Genomic DNA, 26,335 nt, shown 5'->3' with positions numbered 1-26,335 from the left:
TTTGAGAAAAAGTTGGTGTCGTGGTGGCAGTGAATACATTTTTAGTTTGTTTTGAGGGGTCTTAAGAATGCATGCAATGGTGTTGGTCGCCTCCCCGCTACCGTCAGATGCTCGGGCTCCAACATAATAGGAATTGCAATCTTCAAAGTACTGGTTTCCTAATTCGTCCTACTTGGGTCAATTCAGAAATTTTAGCTCAGGACTGGGGGAAAAAAAATCGAAATCTTTTCCTATCCTACAATAGTAACGTTTTTTCCCTTTTTGTGCTTTCATACACTTTCTATTTTCCTTGCTTTTGTGTACTGCTATCCTCCTTTTCCATACTTTTGGTCTTCTCTCCATCTTTGCCTCCATTCCTAGCCTTTCCGATCCCTCTGTATTTAGACGTGTCCTCTTGGTGGGTAGAAAGGGGTTACACAAGTTTACAGGCAATATTAACATGCTTCTATTATCTAGTGTGTGCTACAGGCTGGCTTGCTCCTTTCCAGTGCTGGGAAGGTGTGGGCCATTGAGTGAATGGGAAGAGGGCAGGGTTTTCTTTTCAGTCTAATCCCTTGTTTTCTTTCCACAGGAGTCTTATGTTCGTGTTTTATTTTTTATTTTTTATTTTTTTAACGTGTTATATTTCAGCTCTTTTGTTTCTGTCAGGGTTTCAATATTGTTTTTGTTCTGTTTATAGACTAGTCTTACAGGAACCAATCTTAAACCCTAAACTACCTCAGGTAGGCGCCCTCCCACATGGCCTCCCTCCCCCCCTTTTTGCCAACCAATCAGAGTGCAGATTGCTGTGAGCTGAGATTTAAATTACTAACCCATAATTAATGCCTTGTTGGAGAAGGGAACAGAGCCTTTGAAAGCATAAGCAGAACTAAGGTACGCTTTTTAAAGAAAATTACTAGCAGTGAAAATCAAGGAGGATTTTTGACCAAATTGATCATGGTTCCTAAGATGGCCCTCTATGGTATTTGCGAATGGTCCTGCTATAAAATGTTATGGGGTCATAATCTATTGCTGACACATTGTAATTCAGGCTTGTACAAGCAACACTGGAGTAATGACACGGTGCAAGGGTTTTACCTTTTAATACCTGACCAGTCTTTGGGCACTTCTGTCATGTTTCTTGGCCTTCCGGATCTTGTTAACTTCAGCATTAGGTAGATGCATGCACACTTAAATGCATGGGTTCCCCTCTCCATTATGGTGGTTTTGTTGTATGACATATTAACTTCAAGATATCAGATTAAAGCTTGGGTTGATGTTTTTATTTTTATTTTTTTTGTATCATACAAAATCGCAAATGTTTTGTAGTTACAAAGGGCTGTGATGCAAGTTCTGATTGCAGAAACACATTGCATTCTGCTCTTTATAGCCTGCCACATTATAGTCAGACCCAGTGCTTCCAGCACCATTTCCCCTGCCTCTATCTTTTTTTTTTTTATTTTTGAACGCTCAAAATGTAATTCTGGACATAGAATAGAGCTTTGCAATACAGTGTTTTGTAAATATAATTAAATAGTTCTGTTAATTCTGCCAGACCTGCAGCACCTATCTAACACCTTTCCATTAGCCTGGATACAAACAATAGTCTATAGATTTCACAAGGTTTACAGCTAACAACTTGTTGGCATGAAAATGCTATCTATCTGTATCATGTTATAGAACAGTAAGAGCTGAGACAATTGGTATATATATTTTCTGGTGTATAAGACGACCCCCAACTCTTACAGTTAAAATATAGTTCGGGATATACTCGCTGTATAAGACTACCCCTCTACCATGATACGGTCCCTTACAATTGTTTCCCCACACTAGGTTGGCAGCATAGTTCCCCCCTCCCACATTAGGTCATTAGGTTGGCAGCATAGTTCCCCCCCCCGCCACATTAGATTGGCAGCATAGTTCCCCCCCCCCCCCACATTAGGTTGGCAGCATAGTTTCCCCCCCCCACATTAGATTGGCAGCATAGTTCACCCCCACCCACATTAGGTTGGCAGCATAGTGCCCCCCCCACATTAGGTTGGCAGCATAGTTCCCCCACATTAGGTTGGCAGCATAGTCCCCCCCCCCCCCCCCCCCAACTACCACCACATTAGGTTGGCAGCGTAGTCCCCCCCCCCCCCTCCCACATTAGGTTGTAGTTCCCCCACATAAGGTTGTAGTTCCCCCCCCCCCCCCCCCCCCCACAGACATACAGCCTTCAGCCATATACGTGTATGGCTAGACTATACGTCTGTGTACTGCCCCACTTCAGTGCTCCAACCACCACTCCTCCGGTCTGGGGTCACGATCTACTGCTATGGCCTATAGGCCATAGCAGTACGTCCCGATACCGGAGGAGCAGTGGTCAGAGCACTGAAGATGACGTTCTGGTAACTTACTATGCCTGCGTGTCCTCGCTGTTCCGCTCCCCTCTGCTCTGCTGTTGCTTTGGGCGCATGCAAGGGACGTCAGTGACGTCCCTGCGTGCGCTACCTCCCGGCGGCCCCTGCATTATCAAAGTTAACGAGGGGCCGCAGAAAGGTAACCGGGACATCCTTGTGTCCCGGAAAGATCTTTCGGGACACAGGGATGTCCCGAATGTGACTGGGGAAGTTAATCTTGGCTGGGACGCCCGGGGTATGGATAATTCGTACCCCGGGAATCCAGGCCGACTGCAGCACCCGGCGTATAAGATGACCACTGACTTTTGAGAAAATGTTACTGGGTTAAAAAGTCATCTTATGCACTGGAAAATACGGTATATTTTTGAAGGACAAGATTCAGTATAATTTTTATCGATTGAAATCCAATGCCCACTGAACTCCTAAGCATGAAAAGATCAGGAAAATCAATATATGGTGAATTTTCTCCCACAGAAAATATATATCAATCTACTTTGCTCTTCCAGCTCTCGATGCTGATACATAAGGTGGCATTTTCATGTGGACTTGGAGAATTTTAAACAAACATTGTATTACAAATCCCTCTTAACACATAAGATGTTTAAAGTGTACTGGTAACTTAAAAAAAAAAAAAAAACCTTACTTTTGACAAGTGGGTAGAGAAGTGTGCCATGCAAGTTTCTCTCCCCGCTGGGTCTATGACAAGACAATCCCATAATCTTACAATATGCAACAGTCTGTCAATTGACAGAGCCAAGAGTGCAATTCTCCTGGCTCATTCTATCGATCAAAACCCATTCAAATTAAACAATAACTTTTCTTTTTTTATAAATTAAAAAAAAAATAAACCTATAAAAATTCACTTCTAGAAATTTACATTTTTATCGGTGAAGTACAAATAGCAGGATTACAATTTGCAGTATTTACCACACATCCCAGAATACCCAGGTTACCATACTGGACTGACTTTGCAAGTAATACAATACAATGGCCAGATTTATCAATCTGCCTGAAACACTGTCTAGTTTTGCCCATATAAACCAATCACAGCTCGGGCTTTTATAAATTACTGAGTTCCGGTAAAATGAATGCTGAGCTGTGATTGGATACACTGGACAAAACCAGACCGCATTGGTTTGTGGCAGTGTGGGCCAGATTTATGTATAAAGAAGTTTGTGTTCATTGTAGGCAATTCTGCCTGCAGTCATAAAAAACAAAACCAAATACCAAAACTGAATTAAGTAATTATGTAATTTAAGGATACATTTGTTTTCTTCCTAACAATAACTAACCAGAACTAACTGCCCCTTAGGATTTTATGGAGTGTTTTTATTTATTTATTTATTTATTTTTTAATGGGTCCACTATAGGACTTGTTTGGATACATATTCACAAAGATAAATACAAAATGCACTTATTTTAGAAAAACTGAAAAGTCTATGAAATGTCCCCCCCCCCCCCCCCCCCCCTAAAAGAGCGCGTTCCAGTATTGCAGACTCATGATGCAATATGAATGACCTATTGATGTTATGGTTAAAATTGTGGATCCACATTGCCCGTGTTTACAAGGCTTTAATCACATAGGTCTTTTGTATTCTTCAAAAACCTAGCTTTTTGGGGGAATGAATCAGATTGGCTCAAAGTTTCAGAATGACTTTAATCTTTTCTTATACCATATATAAATAGCCAGCTGAGTATAAAATTAGTCTGAAAAAAATTAATCTGTGCTGTGTAGTCAGTGATCGTAGCTGTTCCCTAATAGAGAGAACCAAAAAATATCCAAGCATCTAGCACTTAGTAAATATTACTTATAGGTACTTCTTAAAGTACACCAGTTAGATTTCTGGTGCCCCATCTGAGCACAAGATATAGAAATTCTGTTCCAATACATAAAAACATATACAAGTATCACAAAGCTGTCTATATTAGACAGGACTAAATTAGGCTGCTTTCACGCCACATTTTTGCAATACAGTTCCCGTATACGTTTAATGTGAAAAACCGTACGAAACCGTATGCATTGACTCTCCATTGAAAACTGTATGCCAAACGATGCAGCCAGTTGCATCCATTTTGCATCTTATACGTTTTTTTTTTATTTTCCTGTACCCAAAATTGTAGCCTACCAGTTTTTGGTCCAGGTGAAAAAACCGCATTAAACTGTGTGTTTTTTTTTATTTTTAACATGGGAGTCACTGGAAATCATACAGAACCGTATGTGTGTACAGTTCTATCCGGTTTGCACCATACGGTTTTTGACTTTACAAAGTTTTTTTTTTTCTTGGAATTTCAGTCAAACAAGTGAAACTTTATTCATAATGGAGTGAAAAGTTCAGACCATATACGGGTTATAATTTGTACACACGCTTTGATACAGTTCAGTCCAGTTTTGAGGAATCCGTTTTTCATCAAAAACCTGATACAGGAACTGTATTGCTAAAACGTGGTGTGAATGCAGCCTTAGAAACCATTACATTAGTCATCCCTGGAGCTATAGCCATGCGTACCAATCAGTTATATATGTCACAAACGGCAATAAGGCTACTTGCGCTTATAACTCCACGTCCCTTCACACACTGCTTGTGCTGAGCCGCACTCCTATGTCATCGTGAATGTTCACTCTTAACCTCACTAGTGCCAACACCGTCCATGTGGAATCCCAACACAATCCTCCAGTGCATGGAATCATCTACAATGTAAAGCAAAAAGCATTGTGCAGCCCATTCCAAATAAGTGTTTTTTGCCATCTACCCACAAGGATAGATAAGAGCACATCATAAAAAAATCACAAGGCCTTGAAACACAGCACCAACTTCACTATTTTGACCAGGTTTTGACTATTACGGCTTCTTCTACAGCCTTACAACAAGCCATAATATGTTAAGCTGGTGCTGTGTTTCAAGGTCTTGTGATTTTCTTTGTGGACATTTATTGTGGACATTTCATGGCTTTTTTTGTGCAGGAATGGTGTCTAGAATCCTTCTTGGTCTCGCTTAGGGGGCCCTATGAGCATCCTGCTGCCAGATTGTGGCACAAGTAGCTGTGGCACAGATTTCACTTGCAAAACCATAAGGCCATTGGCCAACGCATATCTGCTGCATCCAGCTCCCACTTGTGTGGCCTCACCATTATTCTAGCTTGGCATTTTCAAATCCCATAAACTTCCCACAGTTTGATTTGAGTTGTAAATGGGTATTTTTAAGTCTCTGGATGTCTTTTATATCCTCCTTTTTTAATTTTAATATTTTTTTCAAATTTTTATAAAGATTAGCTAATTTTGCTTGCAGAGTATGACAGTCCTTTTTTGCTCTCCCCCTGATTTATTAACCAGCAAAGATGGTGGGGAGGGTTGGCTTTAGGTGGTGAGGTAGGTGGCGGGTGGGCAGAAGTAGCTGAGGGTCTTCCTGTTCCTCTGCGTGAATCTCTATTGCGGCTCTATTAGGTAAGCTGGAGATGACTCGAGGCAGAGGGGCCGATCGGTGGAAGTGCCAATTCGGGGCGGCCATGTGAGCGGGTCCCCTGGATCTGACTTCACACGCCAGAGCTGCAGTGCGGAAGTGCAGCATAGTAGTATTTAGGATGCCTCATACTTGGTGTGATATTATAATAATAATTTAGAGATGAGCGAACTTACAGTAAATTTGTTTCGTTATGAACTTCTCGGCTTGGCAGTTGCTGACTTTATCCTGCATAAATGAGTTCAGTTTTCAGGTGCTCTGGTGCTGGAAAAGGTGGATACAGTCCTAGGAAAATCTCCAGCCCACCGGAGCACCGGAAAGCTGAACTAATTTATGCAGGCTAAAGTCAGCAACTGCCGAGCCGAGAAGTTCATGACTAATCGAATTACTGTAACTTCGCTAATCTCTAATTATTATTAATAATAATAATAATATTATTTTAAAAAAATTATTTATATATATATATATATATATATATATATATATATATATATATATATATATATAAAATAGAATATAAATTTTTTTTTTTAAATAGAACATAAAAATGTAGAGCTGAAATGAATTGTCTATTATTCCTTAATAAATGTATTATTCCTATACTTGAATCAATGAACAGCATCATAGTGTTTTTAGCATGGCAGATACTAGTATTTGTAATAAACATGCCCACTTTATCACTTAACTGGATTTTTGCTTTGCTATATAGTGCCATGCCAGGTTGACATGCAGAGTAGAAGAACGGGCTCAGATCTGTGACATGGTTGACATATGGCCATTGCCTGTATTTTTTACTTTTTCATTAGAGAGGCTGTGACATTTAAAGCCATTGACGGGTGAAGAGGCTTCTATGGCACAGGTTGCTGGGACGTTGAAGCCTCTTTGGCCGTCACTCATGCCTGCAGATCATGAGTACAGACAGAGCTTTGACTAGTTACGGCTTGTTCTCTGCTCCGATGCCTACTTAGTCATTTGCATACCCCCAAGCTGGATTAAAAGTATTTTTTGGGCATTTAGCCAGCTTACTTCCCACAATGACAACATGGTAGTAAACCTTATTAAGATGCCTATTATCGTGCTGACAGGTTTCCTTTTTAAACAGGGGCTTCCAGGACTGCTTGTAGCGATGGCCTATCTAAAGGCTAGGCTAATAATTTTAGTGACTCCTGACACCCTGCTGATCAGCTAATAGAGACCATGGTGCTTGTCCTAGCTCTACACTTCCTACCAGGCACATTTTGGATTGCTCTATCTGGTATTTATTGCTTCAACACACGGAGCAGCCACTACCTAATGTATGTAAGAAGTAAAGAGACTGCAGCACTTGTACAATCGTTCCAGTGAACAAAATTATAATAAGGATAGTTCCTAAAACGTCACTTTTATTAGTGTTTTATTAAAAACACACCACAAAAAATGAAAATCGTGAGCCCGTCACCATTAAAGTGATGTATGTCCAAAGGCTATCATGACACCTGAGCAAGTATAACTCAGGATTTACACACTAATATCTAGTCCTCAAAAGGACAAAAATGCTTTACATTAGGTAAATACCCGGAGGGGCAATTTTACTCCAATACTCGCGCCTTCAATGCGTTTCTGTTGATCTGTGATGATCAACGTCATCAGGATGGTGGGGAGCCGTTATGGAGGCTTATATACTTAATACGATATGGAGTACAAAGTACAGGTACACAAAGTTGCTTATGATGCAGCACTATTTTGGTTTCACTATAATATGCCCACCAGCAACCTATGGAATAAATAGCAAAGGCAAAAACAGGTAAAGTATATACACAGAAAGTCGCTCCTGCTATGGCACTCGTTTAGTTTCACACTTCCGTGCCAATTAGGATAGCCTGTGGATATAAATTTCCGCCTGAAAAAAGAAAACATAGGAGCAACGTGTATCCCAGATCACCGGAGGTGTCCATCACATCTACCCTCCTCTATAATCCTTAAAGGGGTACTCTGATGCTAAGACATCTCATCCCCTATCTAAAGGGGATAAGATGCCTGATCGAGGGGGTCCCGCCGCTGGGGACCCCTGTGATCTTGCTCGCAGCACCCCGGTTAGTCAGTCCCCGGAGCACGTCACGCCCCCTCCCATAGACTTGCATTGAGGGGGCGGAGCGTAACATCACACGGGGGCGGGGCCGTGACGTCACAATGCTCGGGCCCCCGTGATCGCCAGTAATCAGACCCGGAGCAAACTTGCTACAGGGACTGATTGTAACCGGGTGCTGCGTGCAAGATCACAGGGGTCCCCAGCGGCAGGACCCCCGCGATCAGGCATCTTATCCCCTATCCCTTGGATAGGGTTAAGATGTCTTAGTGCCGGAGTACCCCTTTAAGTGCCTAGGAATAAAAGAAACCTACATTTTGCTGGTATTTTGTCACTCCCATAGCCTGCAAAAGAATGTTTATACAGCCAAGCTGTTTCTCATGAATGAATGACATCTATGCCAAAAGTTGGACCCTCACAAGTTCACTGACGGACTATCCGCACAGAGTGCTCACCAGTGAATCATACCCCAATGATATCATTGCCTGTTTAAATATTAAAACAAGGCTGCAAAAATACATTTCCCCTCTTACTGTCCCATCTTACGGTCTACATGATCTGTATAACAGGCAAAAATATTTCTGATCCAGTAGTCAAAACCGTTCAAGGTTTTTGGCTTACTGTGCATTGCAATCTAAATGATTTAACTACCACTGTTGCTTATTATGTACAGTACCATCTGCTCTCTGTTTAGTTTGCACCAGTCTGGCCGTTCTCCCCAATGTTCGCAGTATGAAGGTCTCCTCATTTTGTCCTCATCAGACAATTGTGTGTAAAGGGGAAAAAAAACACTATTGGTTCCAGCTGGTTTGGTTTGAGTATCTCAAATGCTTAGAATCATTCCCTATTTTAAAGGGGTACTCTGGTGGAAATGTGTTTTTTTTATTTTTATTTATTATTTATTTTTTAAATCAACTGGCTCCAGAAAGTTAAACAGAATTCTTAATCCTTCCAATACTTATTAGCTGCTGAATACTACAGAGGAAATTATTTTCTTTTTGGAACACAGTGCTCTCTGCTGACATCACAAGCACAGTGCTCACTGCTGACATCTCTGTCCTTTTAAGGAACTTTCTTTATATGGACAGAGATGTCAGTAGAGAGTTCTGTGTTCCAAAAAGAAAATAATTTCCTATGTAGTATTCCGCAGCTTAGTAGTACTGGAAGGATTAAGTTTTTTTGTTTTTTTAATAGAAGTAATTTACAAATCTGTTTCTGGCACCAGTTGATTTAAAAAAAAAAATAAAATAAATAAATTAAAAAAAAAAAATCCACCGGAGTACCCCTTTAACATTATCTGAACAGAAACAGAACCTGTTCAGATGTCTCTGCTTCCATGAAGTTGCTGCCTCATGTAGTGGAGTTAATATTTATTCAGTGACTGCATTAAGGCAGATGTACAGATGAACCTAATAAGGAAATTATCTCTAGTATTATTTCCTTGGATGGAAGTGAGGAGGATGTGACAGCAGATCACACATAAAAGCAGATGTAAGAAAATATAGCAGTAAAGCGAATACAGTAGAAAAATATCCCAATAGCGGACACTCACCGGGGGTTGGGAGAATGTGTCTGCTATTGAGAGAGGTCCAATATTGGGGTGAAAATCACATAAGAATTGTGAGAAAACCATCACACACAGGTACAGACACTATATTATGAACTACACTAACTTTACAGCCCCTGTAGCATAGTGAAATAAAAAAAAATTCCTGGAATAACCCTTGAAGTCCTATGGGACTCTGCCGGGGAACAAAAAACTGTCCGCTATTGGGAGGTGTCCACTAAGGGAGATTTTACGGTGTGTGTGTGTGTGTGTGTGTGTATATGTGTGTATATGTGTGTATATGTATATATATATGTGTGTGTGTATGTATATATATATATATATATATATATATATATATATATATTATAATATATTGAGATGATAGATCTATTCATATGTATGTATGAAAAAAAAACTCAACATATCTATCTATCTAGAGGGGCAGTTTTCTGGTTTTGGGTAAATTTGTTTACGCTATAAAGCATATACTGAATATATACATATAGATATTTTGCTGTCGTCTTATCCTACATTTTTAAACTTTGTTCCCTGTATAAATTAGCCATAATATTATATTGTTAAAGGAAACCTGTAATGAGAATTTACCATATAGAACAAGTGATAATGCTTTGTTAGGTAGAATCTTCTTTCTCTCAGATGGTTTTTTTTCTGCGTGTATAGTGAGAAAATGTTAGAAAGTGCCCCGCCGATCCAGTAAGTAGTTCACTGAGCGGAGAGCTATACTGACCTAGTCCTGCTGCTGTAATCACACTCCCTCAGCATGATTGACAGCCCAGGCATGGCCCGCATCATCAGTCTGTCCCGTCTGCTTATGGAGCAGAGCAATGACATGGGGCTGTCAATCACACTGATTGTGCATGATTACAGCGCAGCAGACTGGACTAGGTGAGTATAGCTCCCTTCCCAGGGTGCTACTTACAGGGCTGGTGGAGAAGACTTTCTAACATCATATCCTCACCATCCCTGTGGGCAGAAACATCTCCAGGGATGGTGAGGAAGATTTTACCTTATATAACACATTGCCACGCTTAATATATGGTATAACGTCACGACAGGTTTCCTTTTAATTGTGCTACAGACTAAAAGCTGCTTGACGTGTTTCTGTGGGTTTCTTTACACAAGTGTTTTTCACCATTGCTGGAATCTGCACCAGAAATCTGATGCATACCCTCGATTTTGCATCATGTATGCCACGAATTTAATCAAGGTTTTGGACATGACTTGTCAGCCATGTCAGGCCTTATCGCTCTCCTAAATTTGTAAAGATTATTGGAGATATTCTAAATATTTCAGTGGCAACGAATTGACAATGCAGCATTTTTTTTAATTGTGCTAAAATCTGAAAGATCAAAATCAATTCACAGTATTCTGGGCTTACAGCCATCAAAGGAATCCCTAGTTCTTCTTTTTGTACTTACGTGGTCTTCTGCTGCCCCTCTAGTTCCTTCTCCAGTTTGGCTTAGTTACTAACTACCTGTGAAGTAGATAACCATGAAATAGGCCAAATATTAACATCACATTGACATCCTAACCCCCCTCACCTAGATGAACTGTTCTGTCTCAAAATAAGTAGCTTTCCCCGAGGCAGATTTGTGTAACAGGGCTACAGGTATGTGGCCGTACTAGGACGACTGTTTTTTGTTTTATTGCCCTTTTTGTTGTTCTTGTATTTAGTATCGTACTAAAGATTAGATGAAAATGTCAATACATTTATTATCAAGTCATCACTTTCATCTTTATTGGCCTTTCAGTATTGTGCTTACAGAACATTTGAACTATTAACTGAGAGGAGGGAAAAATGTTTTGTCCTTTTTGTCTGAACACCCCACCTCGTATTGCATATGTCACATGAAGGTTTTTTTTGTTCTGTTTTCTAAAGGTAATATTGGGCAAAGGGAACCTGATTTTAGCACATGCTTGGTTTACATTCTAATACTAATTTATGTATTAAAGTAACTGAAACTCTTCTAAACTGAATTTTTGGGATGGGGAATCACATTGGTAGCCATTCAGCATGTACCTCTCTGTACAATGAACTTTTTTATCCTATTTTGGTTCTGCTTGACGATTCAGGTTGCTGGAAATCTTCAAAACATCCTAAACAAAGAGCCATTCACCCTGGTGGCAGTATGCTTAAAATATGACATTGGCTTTCCAGCACTGGAAATCTCAGAGCAGAGCCAACTTCTTTTTATTTTTTTTATTTTTTTCTGTTTGGATGTGGCCTGCACTCCACCAGACTTTTCGGAGATTTATTATGAACTAGCAGAAACTAAATGAAAAAGTAGCTGTCATATCCAACAGATTTTATTTAGGAATTTAGCACAAGTGAATATAGGAAACTCTGGAATGTCTTATTAGAGCGAGAGAGAGGTCTTTTCCTCCTTGCAACTAAACAGAGTCTGTAGAACAGAGAGAAGACTTACATTTAGCCTTACTGAGGAATAAAGTTACATTACCCATAGAACTCTATGGCGAGAGGATGGGAATAAAGGGGGAGGGGCAAGGAAGTTCAGGAAGAGTGGTGGAAAAACATACTCATTTTAGGGCTGGAATCACAGCTTTGACTTTTAAGTACTGCCCTATAATGTCGTTTATGCCCCTGCTACTAGGGAGGTGAGTACAAAGAGATGTAAATGAATTATTAAATGAAATCTGTCATTAGGTTTACCTGCGCTAACCTCTCGGTACAGATAGGTAGTGCAGGTGACACTGATGACGGAACTTACCTGATCCCGTTCCATGCTGCGGTTCTTCAGCAATCTTCTGCAGTATCTTCCATTCTGGGACCAACATGGAGCATGGGCGGAGCTTATTGACATCACCACTGCTGTTTGGTAGCAAGGAGACCCAGCAGAGAACTGCAGTGGGGACATCACGAAGCTCCGCCCATGCTCAGTCTGCCCCGGAACGGAAGATACAGTAGATGATTGCGGAAGAACCACAGCATGGAACGGGACCAGGTATGTTTTGTTGTCATCAGTGTTACCTGCACTGCCTGTCTGTATGGAAAGGTTAGTGCAGGTGACACTGACAGATTTCCTTACACGTAATTTACTCTTTATTTTTGTGAGTGATGTGTAATGTCCCAGTACAGAACATGGTTGAGTCCCTGGGGGCTCTCCTGCAGTGTCTCCCCAGCTATTATGTGTCCTTTATTGTCATAGGATTATAGTCAGTGCATTAATGTATAGCTAGTCTAAAGGACCTGTGAGATGTCTAAAGGACCTGTGGAATGTCACATGTTATGTTGTCACATGATGATACCCAGAGAGCACCAGCTTAACCTATGACCCGCAGCTTGACCAATGGGCTTTGGCTCAGCCCCCTCTATATAAGGGGGTGGACATTACAATTCTATCTCTTTCTGCTGAGGACAGCAAAGCAAAGACATCACAGATCCTGTGTCCAGTACACCTGGAGGCCACAAAGCCTGAACACCAGCCACATTGTCAGTAAGTCATGTCATCTATGTCTGCTGTCTTTACTAAAGTCAAGACACTGGTCAAGTCTATTCTAGTCTGCATGGCTGAACTAAAGTCTATTACAATAACTACAAGTTCCAGCAAGCTGCAGGGCCTCTTTCTGTGTTACTGGTCAACTCTCTGGGTTTCTGGTCTAGCTGTGAAGAGAACGCCTGTCTTAACTCGGTAAAGCCTCTGTTAAACCATAACTGGTTGTGGACTCTCCCTTCACTGCCTAGCCATTGGAATAGCGGAGATACAGTTCGTGTGGTTCCTGTACCCAAAAAACCACTCTGGCGTCACGAACATTAGGGGTTAACACCTTGCCCCGAGGGGTTAATACCATCTTGCCCCTACACCGCTACACCCTGTGGTCCCGCCATACACTGTGGGTCACCACAGATGTTTTCAGGAAGCCAGAATATTCAACTATTACTTATTTAATGACAAAAATATATATATAACAGGTTTATGTTATACCTTGGACTTCTGTATTAGGTAAGACCTTCTGTAAGTAGGGGAGAACCTATTTTTGCCAAGAGCTGAAGAAGTTTTTTTTGTAGGCTTTATATGGAATCCAAAACTTTTTTTTTTTTTTCCTAGATTTTACACTTTGATGACTTTGGTCCAGATTTATCTATCTGCCTGAAACCAAAACTGTCTATATTTGGTTTTGCCCTTATTAACCAATCACAGCTCATCTTTCATATCTTATGAGCTCTGGTACTATGAAAGCAGAGGTATGATCCGTTATGGGCAAAACCAGACGGTTTTGGTTTCAGATTGTTAAATCAGGCCTTCGTTCTAGATTGTCATGCTACACAACCCAAAGGCTGTTTGACCAATGTTGTCCTCAAGATTTTTCTCCTATGCTCTTAGTACCTGAATAACTTCATATGTAAGGAAGCACTGAGGCAGCAAAGCATTCTTTAGCTGGTATACTATGCCATAATGTCTGTGATAATCTAATTTCAGAGGAGAAACTGCTTATCAAAGTAATGCGAGCAGACAGCTATTTTCTATGCAAGTTCCCGATTACTTTTAATGGAGCTGTGCACTACGCAAAATGACCTAAGTAGTCATGTAGCACATGGAAGAGTTTGAAAACTCTATGGGCATTTATATATAAACAGGCTTACCCTCTGAAACAGAATATACAGAATACTGGTGTGTAAATGCCAAAGTTTTTCTTTTTCTGAACGGTCCCTGTTTAACAATTAGATGCCACAGTTAGCATTCACTATAGCATCTGAAGGGTGAATTGGATGGGAGTTTTGAATTCCTGGTTGTAGCTAATCCCTTTTGTGCATATTGCAGGCACATTTGTAAGGTAAGAAGGAAAAGGAGTGCTGTCTTACCAGTTGAGCATTTAGTCCTAGTTAAGTAAATAAGGGCCATTGGGTATATTTTAAGTGTTGTGTAGGTTTCTTTGTGGGTTTTAATTCCCTACAATTTATTTTCCACGGTATTTACTAAGCTTTCCCTACAGTTTCCACTTTCCCTACACTTTGCTTTTTTTTTTACACATGCTCTGACCTGTAGGGTTTTCCTCAGCTGAAATCCACATTTTCTGTGGAAACTTTAGTAAATATGTTGGGATTTTGTGAAAATGTCGGGAACACGCCCCTTTTCTGTGACCATGCCCCTTGCCCCCGATGGTCACGCCCCTTTTTCGTGTTTTCTTAGCAAAATGGAGAGTTGGGGTTTTTTCAATTCGGGCGCAATTTCAGGTGCAAATTCAGGCGCAGAAAGAATTTCAGGCGCATATTCTGGTGCAGACAGAATTTCAGGCGCAATGCGCCCGAAACTGGCGCACAACCCGACAAAACCATGTCGGGTTTGCAATAGTAAATGAGGGCCAATATCTGCATTATTGTAGTTGCTATTTATAGAATTGCATGGGGCACAGTCCGATTAAGCTGCACATTTCTTAATGTATAGTGTACTCTTTTTGTTTGTTTGCATAATAGGTGCTTTTGGGTGCACCCTTGAATACTAGAATATTTTTATTTATTTTGTAATCGACTTTGTTGTTCTGATTTTGTGATACCCCTATTGCTGTTCTCCTAGCATTAGTGCTGATTAAATGTCCCCTATATAGCTATGTTTTCCTTCCTCTGGATCAACATTCCAAGAACTTGATTTTGCCCTTTAAATGGTCATTAGACGTAAGGTACTAAGGTAGCAGCCTGCAGGCATAGATGTTCTACTCAACTCTGGCTTTTTGTTTCCTTGTTTTTCTCATCTTTCTCCTACTTGTGCAAAAAACTATTCTATAGTCTCCCTCCCTACATTGTGGTCTTGGTGCTTTATCGCATCCATCACCAGTTGTGCGCATACCCTTGGACTTTAGTCTGTTAGTACAAGAGTTTGAAAGGACAAAAACCCTTGACTACGTTGTTTACTAATTCACTACCTAATCTTTATATTAAAAATAAAACTGATGAACAAAATGAATGTAAATCATTACAGCACTTGGAGATACTTGACCTTTCTGAAAAATTGACTAAGTAACAAAAAATTTTTAATAAACAACTGATGTGCTAATTTATGTTCCATAATATTACTGTTTGATATTAGTGGTCATCTGCGTCATATATTGTTTTTTATTTTTTTTTTTTTTTTTTTTTTAATTCTTTTAAATAAACGCTGAACATGTCGTTCTATCCAGTCCAGTGTAACAAGTACTTCACATACCCTAGTTCTTTTTCATAGTTTTTTCCCCCCTTCCATATTGTGATTTAAAGTTCTAACCATGTTTCATAGAATAACATAATATGCAACAAATATGTATTTAGAATCCATTTTTAAAACCTTTAAAAGTGCATGAATTTTTTTTGTCTTTTTAGTATTTACCCTGACTGACAAGCTAGATTTATCTATATTCTTGAAACCTAGTTTTTTTAATTTAAAAAGTCTTCTGCCTGCAAAAGGTCTATGTAAAATTTTACAGAACACTTTATTTTGTAATGTAAAATTTTTGTCTCATGTTGGTTTAAAACTGGACAACAGTTCTAACAATTGTCTTTTATAAACAGGGTGGATATGCAGCCTACAGGTACACTCAACCAGCTACTGCTGCCACAGCAGCCACCGCCGCTGCCGCAGCTGCTGCAGCCTACAGCGATGGGTATGACTTGGTTCAAATTTTTGTTGTTCTGCATAAACATTGTTGAACTATTTAAGAAGCACTTTCAACTGATTAAATCTACTGCACTGATGTATAAGATGTGTATTCCCTTTCTCTGCACAACGGCATTTCCAGTCTCCTGGATGTGGCACGGAGCTGTGGCCAGCCTTATACAATTTGAATAATTCCATTCTGCAGCTACCTGCACAATGAAGTGTGGCCCAGCACTAAATTGGTGCTGTGGCACTTACCCACCACCCACAGGGTCCGTTAGATGTCCCACCATCATAAAGTGATTGCATATTCTAGCAGTATTCCATCAGATGAGATGGGAATACCCCTTAACTTAAGTAAAAAATAAAAATTGGGGGCATGCATTGTCATATGTGCAAAGGTCACTGTGCAGAGAACGGGAAGAGGTGAGCGGGAATTGTCAGCCATTGACTCTGTGTGATCCTGTGTTTATAGTAGAAGCGTTTAGTTTACACTAACTTTTCTCCCTCTGATAATGAAATGACTGCTGCCCCGTGCAATACACAAGCTATGATGTTACTGGAAGGGTCAGCTTTTTGAGAGAATAAAGGGATTGTCCTGCGATCCTGACCAATTATCCCCTTATTCTCAACAGTTGGACCCTGCAGTCTTGAGAATAGGGAGCCGTGTCTCTGATCAGGAAGGAGCAGTGGGATGCATCTCCTTAATACTCTTATTCCCTATGGGTGTTGTAAAGTATTTTACTCTGCGCATCTGGCGGTGATGGACCCTACAGTGTGCCTCTAGATGTGCCTGCTCGGAGCCACAATCCACCGCCACGAGCAGACACACTGTGATATGTGAGTCACCATGCGCAGTATACTTGCACACATTGCAGCTGCTCCCTGAGTTAGGCCGAGAGCAGCCACCATGTGTGACAGTTTACTGCGCATGTGTGAGTATACTGCGCAGTGTGTCTGGACTGTAGGGTCCATCGTTGGCGGATCCGCAGCGTAAAATATCTAATCTGTCCAGGGGATACACTTCTATCTAATCTGTCTATCTAATCGGTCTAATCTGGGAAACCATACAGTTTTTTAATATATATATAAATCTAAAAAAAAAAAAAATATATATATATATATATATATGTGTGTGTATAATATTTTTTTCTGCATTGGCTCTGTAGCCGCCATGTGGTCAGCCTTTATGGTACGTATGCCGTTGTTAAAAATTCGTCAAATTCCTACAAAAATCCATTAGGTAATGGATAATGGCACAACCCACAGATTAGTCAGTAGAAGTGTATCCCCTGGACAGTCATGTGACCCACATACATCCTTGAATACCGCTTTAAACGTATATTGCCGTGTAGCCATAGGCTATAATATGCCATACATGCTTACTTAAGGAGCAGAATAGAGTATAAAATGTCTGCTGGCCTATAACACACAATGGGGGAGATTTATCAAGCTGTGTGAGAGAAAAACTGGAGAGATTTTGCCCACAGCGACCAATCACAGCTCGGGTTTCCTCTGAGCTGTGGTAAAGTGAAAGCTGAGCTGTGATTGGTCCCTCCAGTTTTTCCTCACACACTTTGATGAATCAGTCCAGTCAGACTATGTTTGGCCTGTTATATTCTGCAGTGTAGGCATAGGTTATGTTTGAATTACTTTTCCACGGTAATTAAAATGTGCACTGGTGGTGGAACCCTTAAACAAAAAAAGAAAGGGATGGTCTGATTGGTTGCCATGGGAAAGTAGTCAACCTTTCCTCTGCACAAATATATACACGCTTTGGGGGAGATTTAACAAAACCTGAAATCTCCCCCCAAAGTATACATATATTTTGTTCCATTTGTAATAGAAAAATAGAGAATATTGAAGAGTAAGAACAAATAGTCTAAATGCACTTCCACCATTATAATGTACTCTGCTGTACAGGGACGTCACCATCTGCAGTGGGAGAAATATCTTTTTGTTCCTTATCTGGTCCAGACCGCCATGACTTTTCCCAGCTACTTCTTGCATTTGCAGACTTGGGCAGGAGATTCATAAAGGTCTGTACTGAGGAAAAGTTGACCAGTTGCCCATAGCAACCAATCAGATTCATTTTTCAGAGGCCTTTTCATAAAGAAAGCAATCTGGTTGCTATGGGCAACTGGTTGATTTAAAAAATTTTTTTTGATGAATCTTAATCACTTGGTCACCAAGACATCATTTGCATATCATTTTTGTAGTAGATTATCATGCTCTATTCTAAAACAAGCTCCTTTTATAGTCCTATGCATTGTACCCTCTAAAAAAATCAATATCTGTCGATCCCTAATTCTGTGGCAGGGTTATATTCAGAGCCGATACCGATAACCTGTGAACTTTCAGGCCGATAACTTATACTGATATTCTTTTGGCAGTATAGTTCCCCACATTAGGTTGGCAGTATAGTTCCCCACATTAGGTTGGCAGTATAGTTCCCCACATTAGGTTGGCAGTATAGTTCCCCACATTAGGTTGGCAGTATAGTTCCCCACAGACAAACAGCCTCCAGCCATATACAGTGTATGGCTGAAGGCTGTATGCCTGTGTACTGCCCCACTTCAGTGCTCTGACCACCACTCCTCCGGTCCGGCCATTGCAGTAGGTCCCGAGACCGGGGGAGCGGTGGTCTGAGCACCGAAGCTGACGTGCCGCTGGTCACTTACCATGCTGGCCAGCGGCCGTCTTCCACCTCCATGTTCCGCTCCTCCGTGCATCCGTTGCAATGGGCGCACGCACGGGAGGTCGGTGACGTCCCGGCGTGCGCTATCTCCCGGCGGCCCTGCGTTTTTAAACTTAACGCGGGGCCGCAGAGAATTGACGGGAGCATCCCTGTGTCCCGAAAACATCTTTCTGGTCACAGGGATGTCGGGGCCGCAAATATATACATTGGGGGCGCACGTGCTGGACGCATTATCGGCAAGATTAGATGTCGATACCGATAACTTACAAAATCGTGAATATCGGCCAATCCGATAATCTGTCGATCCCTACACAGAATGTGCCCTCTGAATATAATACTACCCCACACTGTGCCCCTGAGTATAATACTGCCACAGTGAACCCCAGATATTTAAAAAGTACCTGTCACCAAATGAACTATTCTAAACCAAGCCAGGCGAAGTTCCCTAACTACTCCCAACACCCCATCAACCCATAAAAAAAAAAAATTCAGAGCTTTAAAAAGCTGTGTATTATACCTTTTTACTTCTTGCTCACAGCAGGAGAAAGTGGGCATTTCCTAGCAGGCATGACATCACTGAAGCCTCCAGGGGGGACCACTTCCGCTCTCACATGGTTGCAGTGCTGTGATGAATGCATGTTTCAGTCTGTGTTCCCATCAGTGAGGCTCTCCTGCAGCCTTCAGACTGTGGAGCTTTCACTTTCTGTGCAGCTGTCAATCAAGCTCAGTGCAGAGAAGCACTTCCTGAGTTTGGATTCCTGCCAGGCCAGGTGGAGACCAAACTCACTTTATTAATTGTGGCAGGAAACAGAACAGAGCCACCTAGTGGCAATTTGTTATATTAAATTTTAAACCTATTTATGTTGATTTTAAAAGGTAGTGAATGGGAATGTGTCTGCTAATTACACAAGGAACACATTATTAAAAATGTTATTTGGTGACAGGTACTCTGCACTATCCCCTCAAAAATATATATATTTAATATATCAAATAAAATTTATGTATTACTCAGAATAGCATAGCCCCCTACACTATGTGAGATAACCTCCCCCCCATCTCTTCCCACTTTGCTATGCAGGAGCAACTGGTCTGGCCCCAGGCTCCTGGTGATGGATGCAGGCAGCATTACATTAGAATGCGATCATTTTGCCTGCAGCTAACGTGGAGCGTCGAGTGTAGCCGGCCTAAGTAGTTAGTGTTTTCATTGTTTGTGTGTCCTTAGGATGTGCATACAATTGAATTTAAGACAGTGTCTTAGAGGGGGAGGAGTATGCCATAATCCACATTATCAGACATAGCTGCAGAAATACCCAAATTAAAAGGGTCAGGGCGGCTATGAGCATTTTGTAGGTACCTGTCATGTTTTTAAGGTTAACTGTTAAAAACAGTGACGTTGTCGGATTGACCATAATTATTAGATCATTATTTCTGTTCAGCCATTGATATCGTGTAAGTCTTATCAATTGATAGTCAGGGGTCACATGAAGTGTGTATGTTTAAAAGGTTGCATGACTGATGCTTTTTAAAGAGGGCCTGTGGCCAACCCAAAAGTATTAAGACCATTTAACCCCTTAACGACTAGCGCCGTAAATGTACGTCCTGGTGACGCGGTACTTAACACACCAGGACGTACATTTACGTCCTAAGCATAACTGCGGGCATCGGAGCGATCCCCGGATCATGCGCGGCAGGTTCCAGCTGTTGATCGCAGCCAGGGACCCGCCAATAATGGCAGACATCCGCGATCCCGCGGATGTCCGCCATTAACCCCTCAGATGCCGTGATCAATACAAATCACGGCATCTGCAGCATCGCGGTCACTTAATTGGATAATCGGATCACCCGCAGCGCTGCCGCGGCGATCCATTCATCCAGCACGGCAGCCGGAGGTCCCCTCACCTGCCTCCGCTGTCTTCCGGGAGTCTTCTGCTCTGCTCTGCTCTGATCTGCCTTCCCACAGACCAGAGCAGAAGATGACCGATAACCCTGATCAGTGCTATGTCCTATACATAGCACTGAACAGGATTAGCAATCGAATGATTGCTTTAAATAGTCCCCTATGGGGACTATTAGTGTAAAAATAAAAGTAAAAAAATGAAGTAAAAAATATGTGAAAAACCCCCTCCCCCAATAAAAACGTAAATTGCCCCATTTTCCCTATTTCACCCCCATAAAGTGTTAAAAAAAAATATTTTATATACATATTTGGTATCGCCGCGTGCGTAAATATCTGAACTATTAAAATAAAATGTTAATGATACCGTACGGTGAATGGCGTGAACGTAAAAAAAAAGTCAAAAATAGCTGCTTTTTATAACATTTTATTCAAAAAAAATTTATAAAAAATGTATTAAAAGTTTTATATAAGCAACTATGGAATGAATAAAAAGTACAGATCACAGCGCTAAAAATGAGCCCTCATACCGCTTATACGGAAAAATGAAAAAGTTATAGGTCTTCAAAATAGGGGGATCTTAAACGTACTAATTTGGTTAAAAAGTTTGTGATTTTTTTTTAAGCGCAACAGTAATAGAAAAGTATGTTATCACAGGTATCATTTTAATCGTATTGACCCAAAGAATAAAGAACACGTCACTTTTACCGTAAATTGTACGGCGTGAAAACGAAACCTTACAAAATTAGGAAAATTGCATTTTTTTCTTTTTTCTTTCCCCACACAAATAGTATTTTTTTGGTTGCGCCATACATTTTATGGTAAAGTGAGTGGCATTACAACAGACAACTGGTCGCGCAAAAAACAAGCCCTCTTATATTTGTATCCACAGACTAGTATAAGAGTTATGATTTTTTGAAGGCGCGGAGGAAAAAATGAAAACGTAAAAATAAAATTTTCTGCGTCCTTAAGGCCCAAATGGGCTGCGTCCTTAAGGGGTTAATGTCATTCAATAGTTTAGGGTGCCCAGATCACACTCCTTTTTTAGTTTTTCTGACAATTTACAGGTCCTCTTTAAAGGGAACTCCAAATTTTATTAATCGGAGAGAATATCAGATGATGGGTGGGATTACTGAGTAGGGAGTGTCTATTAGGCATACACGCCCCTCAATATGACATTCTCACACCGTGACTATACAGTATTATCCCACCCATCACCTGATAGTCACTCTCATTAGAGATGAGCGAACTTACAGTAAATTCGATTTGTCACGAACTTCTCGGCTCGGCAGTTGATGACTTATCCTGCATAAATTAGTTCAGCTTTCAGGTGCTCCGGTGGGCTGGAAAAGGTGGATAAAGTCCTAGGAAAGAGTCTCCTAGGACTGTATCCACCTTTTCCAGCCCACGGGAACACCTGAAAGCTGAACTAATTTATCCAGGATAAATCATTAACTGCCGAGCCGAGAAGTTCGTGACGAATCGAATTTACTGTAAGTTCGCTCATCTCTAACTCTCATTACTAAAATTGAGTTCAAGCCAATCTGATGCCCTAAATTGTCAAAAACTATAAACCCTTATAACTTAGAAATGGTAGGGTGTAAGAAAATGTAAAAAGGTAAGTGTGGTCAGGACACCGTCTAAGCTGTTAAATGACAGCAACATTTGAGGTTGGCCATGGGTTTTCTTAAACTTTAAATTGAACTTGTCAGGTGGGTGCTTTATGCGGTTTTATCTGAGAACAGTATAGGATTAAGGGAAGGAAGCAAGGCTCTATGCCCTTTATTAACAAATTCTGGTTAAATTATATATAAACCGATATATCAAAGTAAATCCTGACAGGACTCCTGGCAGAGAGTCCTATTACCCCTGCCCACACAGTATGAGTGACAACTTTTCCTGTATCAGTGTGTGTATAGAGAAGGTGGTCAATCAATTTTTGTGGGCAGGGATAAGCGGAGCACTTAAAGGGGTTCTCCAGTGGAAAACAAATGTTTTCAAATCAGCTGGTGCCAGAAAGTTATACAGATTTTTTTTTATTGCTTTTATTTAAAAATATTAATCCTTCCAGTACTTATCAGCTGTGCTGTGTTCCAGAGGAAGTTTTGTAGTTCTTTCCAGTCTGACCACAGTGCTCTCTGCTGCCACATCTGTCAGTGTCAGGAACTGTCAAGAGCAGGAGCAAATCCACATAGCAAACCTTTCCTGCTCTGGACAGTTCGTGACACTGACAGAGGTAGTAGCAGCAGAGAGCACTGTGGTCAGACTGGAAAGAACTACACAACTTCCTCTGGAGCATACAGCAGGTGAAGGATTAAGATTTTTAACTGACACCGGTTGATTAAAAAAAATAATAATAATAATAAATTCCCACTGAAGTGCCCCTTTAGCTTTCTCTTCTAGAAGTCCTATCATTTATTAGTTAAAACATTTTTGCTGTGAGATGTAGACATCATGCAAATCCAATAATCTTTAGAAGCATCTAGTAAGAGGTTGTAATATGGAGCAGCCAATGGATTGAAAAGGTTAAATAAATCAAATGTAAGTACGTGTATGCTTTATACATTCCAGACACGTTTTATGTCACAGCCTTTTCTAAAATTGGGAGGTTTCTTTTTGATAAATCTAAATGCAATGACATTTGAACTTAGAAATTTGTGCACGTTTCTTAAAAATGAAAAATTGATGATAACCAAAGTTTCTTTTTATTAAGGAAAAAATCCTTTTCTCTTTGGAATCTTCATTTTAGCTGGATGGCCAGGTCTACGAATAGCCTGGTGGTATAAAAACCTTAATTTAAATCAATATTAAAACAATAGATTCTAATATTATAAAAAATATAAAAAAAAATATTTAAAAAAATTGATCCAATTTTAACCTTTCTTTCTTTGAGCTCAAAGACCAACAGTAGAGATGAGCAAACTTACAGTAAATTCGATTCATCACGAACTTCTCGGCTGGGCAGTTGATGACTTTTCCTGCATAAATTAGTTCAGCCTTCAGGTGCTCCGGTGGGCTGGAAAAGGTGGATACAGTCCTAGGAAAGAGTCTTAGAATTTACTGTAAGTTCACTCATCTCTAACCAACAGGATTGTTTTATGGCAGTCAATTCCCTCCACTTGATGGGGATGTTTTTGTTGTGTGCAGACTGACTAAAAAAATATTCATATTGGGGCTTTTCCCACACGACATTGGTCAGTAAAATGTATCAATAGATGGCTACCCTAAGGAGGCGGAGTGTCACTTTTGCCTCTATTCAGGGTGGTTTACATTGTGGTTTACTTTACCTTTGTTGGCTGTTGTTTCAAATAGTCATCCAGTAAAAGCCCCTCATGTAGATGTTTTTTCCAGTCATTGCCACATGTTATGTCAGTCACCATAGGCTAAGAATGAATTGATTTGAATATGGTGTGAATGTGAAAATATAGGGAATATAGGATTAGAATCGGAAGAATGATAAATGCTGCAAACTATTTTAAGTTTTATAGTTCATGCCTATAAACAATAAATTTCACACAAGTTGCTGCCACTTACATTGTATTGTTTTCCTGTACAGATACGGGAGGGTATATACAGCTGACCCATATCATGCCCTGGCCCCTGCTACCAGTTACGGAGTGGGAGCTGTGGTAAGTAGAACATTAGAAACAACTATTCAATCGCACTTTTCTTTTTCTTTTTTTTCTATTTCTAATCTCATTGACTTGCTCTTAGTAAGTCAGCTTGTTTGGATGCAGTGGGCTGGGGAGCCTGTGTATGTATGTGAAGTCATTTGAAGAATTATAGTTTGTTATACCAAGTATGAAAACGTTCAAAGACCAGATTCACATGCTCTGTATACTATTTAGGTTTGTTTATTTATTTTTTTTAAATCTCACAATTTACATGATCCAGAAAAGTCCCTGCAACATAATGATCTCTAATTGAATATTGAAATCGTCACCATGTTTATTGCTGTGGATTCTGTGCTGTCAAGCCACACATTGGCTCCACTGATCTTTAAGGAAGGTGTGAATCAAGACGAAGGATTTCCATACATAGTCTGCTGTGGAATGACTTCCACAAATATGACCTAAAAAAGTAAATCCCCTCAATTCTTTTTTGGAAGACCTAATGTGTAGAAGTTTAAATTTTGTAAGCACCTTAGACTTTCATTTTGCCTTAAAGATTACCTCTCATTAACTTGATACATTTTATAATCCTCCCAGTTCACTGCCCCCATCATGATAAACCACCCCCTGCCTTTATTTTTATTATTTGTTTGTTTTCTACCTTGATGTTGCTCTGTATTTTCTGCTCAGTCTCCCAGTCTGTAAATCTGACAAAGGGTGTTCCCCAGCAGGCAGGACATTGTCTGAAGCCATACAGGGGAGAACTTCCTCCCTCACCCTAATGCACACAGCCCAGAGCAGTTCAGTGTGTGAGATGAGCTCTGATTGGGTAAGGCTGTACACACCCCTCAGCATTTCCTGATTTTGGACTTTTTCCAGGCCAGCAGGAGTCCAGTCTGGTCAAGAGATGAGGGGGAGGAATGTGCTCTGGACAAGCAGGGAGACACCTAGTGGCAGCTTTTTTAAACAAATAAAACATAGAAAACGTTTTTTGTTTTTTTTTAAACAAAGTACATTAGAAAGATTTTTTTATTTACCATAAGGAGTGCAATAACAAAAATGAGTTTTAATGACAGTTACCATTTTAGGGAGTAAAATGGGTTAGGAGAAAAAAATATATAGGAAAAATTTTGGGGGGAAATATTGAAGACTACAAAGCTGGAGAGTAAGGTGCAGTTATACAGCCTAAAGTAAATATGTAAAACAGCTGAACAGATTTTGAGGAGTAATACTTAGTTGGAAAAGGTTAATGGGGTTGACCATCCTGTCAGTTTCCCTGTAAATAGCCGGCTAGATGGATAAGTTGGTCTTTATCTGCTGACATGATGGGCATTAAATAGCTTGGGGTATCCTGATCACACACCTTTTTTTACAGTTTCTTGTTAAATTCCTCCATTCCCAAGATATGCAGGTTTATAGTTTGACAATTCAGCGAATCATCAGATGGTTGTGGACTTAATTTTAATAATGGGAGTGAATATCAGGTGATGGGTGGGGTTATACAGTCAGGGGGTGTGTATTAGGTATAATGTAAAACATTCACACACCCCTAACTGTATAACCCCACCCATCCTGTTCACTCCCATTATTAATTTTGTTTGCAGCCATCTGACAATTAACAGAAGTGTTTGACAAACTATCTGCATATCTCAAGAATGGGAGGGCATTTTACACTTACACTATTTAACAATAATAAAGATTTTGCAATCATTTATTTGGGAGTATATTAATAAAGTCTGTTCCTCGGGGCTGGCACATGGCAAATGTGGTTCCAGTAGTCAAAAAAAAGACAAAAGTGAGCTGGTAAACTACAGTACTGTATGTTCATGGTTTTCTAAGAAATGCTATACTGGAGTATCTCAAAGAAATAAATGTGGAACTCCATATTAGCATTGGTTTGAGGTATCAAACTAACATGATCAGCTGTTGTAGGGGTGAGTGGCTGGATGTCATATCATTTTTTTGACACTCTGAAAAATAAATGGTTGGTAAATAAATGGAATGTCTGGTAGGGAAGGTCGGGACTGTAGATAAGGTGCTCGAGGATCAATGTAGGTATACAAAAGAAGAG

The 26,335-nt window shown here is 40.4% G+C and overlaps 1 protein-coding gene and 1 long non-coding RNA gene across 8 annotated transcripts in view; one reads left to right on the top strand and one right to left on the bottom strand.

Annotated features, from left to right (window-relative positions):
* Positions 1–17,679, bottom strand: part of LOC130275576 (uncharacterized) — a 65,366-nt gene extending 47,687 nt beyond the window's left edge. The window contains exons 1-2 of the long non-coding RNA XR_008844830.1: positions 17,448–17,679; positions 10,893–10,948 (exon numbers count right to left, since the gene is read on the bottom strand). This is a non-coding gene — a long non-coding RNA (uncharacterized LOC130275576). The remainder of the gene's footprint in view (positions 1–10,892; positions 10,949–17,447) is intronic.
* The window catches only part of RBFOX2 (RNA binding fox-1 homolog 2), a 129,679-nt gene that overhangs the window by 77,857 nt on the left and 25,487 nt on the right, over positions 1–26,335 (top strand). For 6 of the 7 annotated variants that reach the window (XM_056523705.1, XM_056523703.1, XM_056523704.1 and 3 more), the window contains 2 exons: positions 15,977–16,068; positions 24,210–24,282. In XM_056523705.1, coding sequence (XP_056379680.1) covers positions 15,977–16,068; positions 24,210–24,282 — 165 coding nt within the window. Of the gene's footprint in view, positions 1–679; positions 723–15,976; positions 16,069–24,209; positions 24,283–26,335 lie in introns of those variants that run through there. The other variant, XR_008844829.1, reaches the window with a different exon arrangement.

This window comes from Hyla sarda, chromosome 6 (genome assembly GCF_029499605.1).
Source record: "Hyla sarda isolate aHylSar1 chromosome 6, aHylSar1.hap1, whole genome shotgun sequence".
Lineage (NCBI taxonomy): Eukaryota > Metazoa > Chordata > Amphibia > Anura > Hylidae > Hyla > Hyla sarda.
Note: the sequence above shows the minus strand (reverse complement) of the source record. Positions and strands in the feature narration are given on the sequence as shown.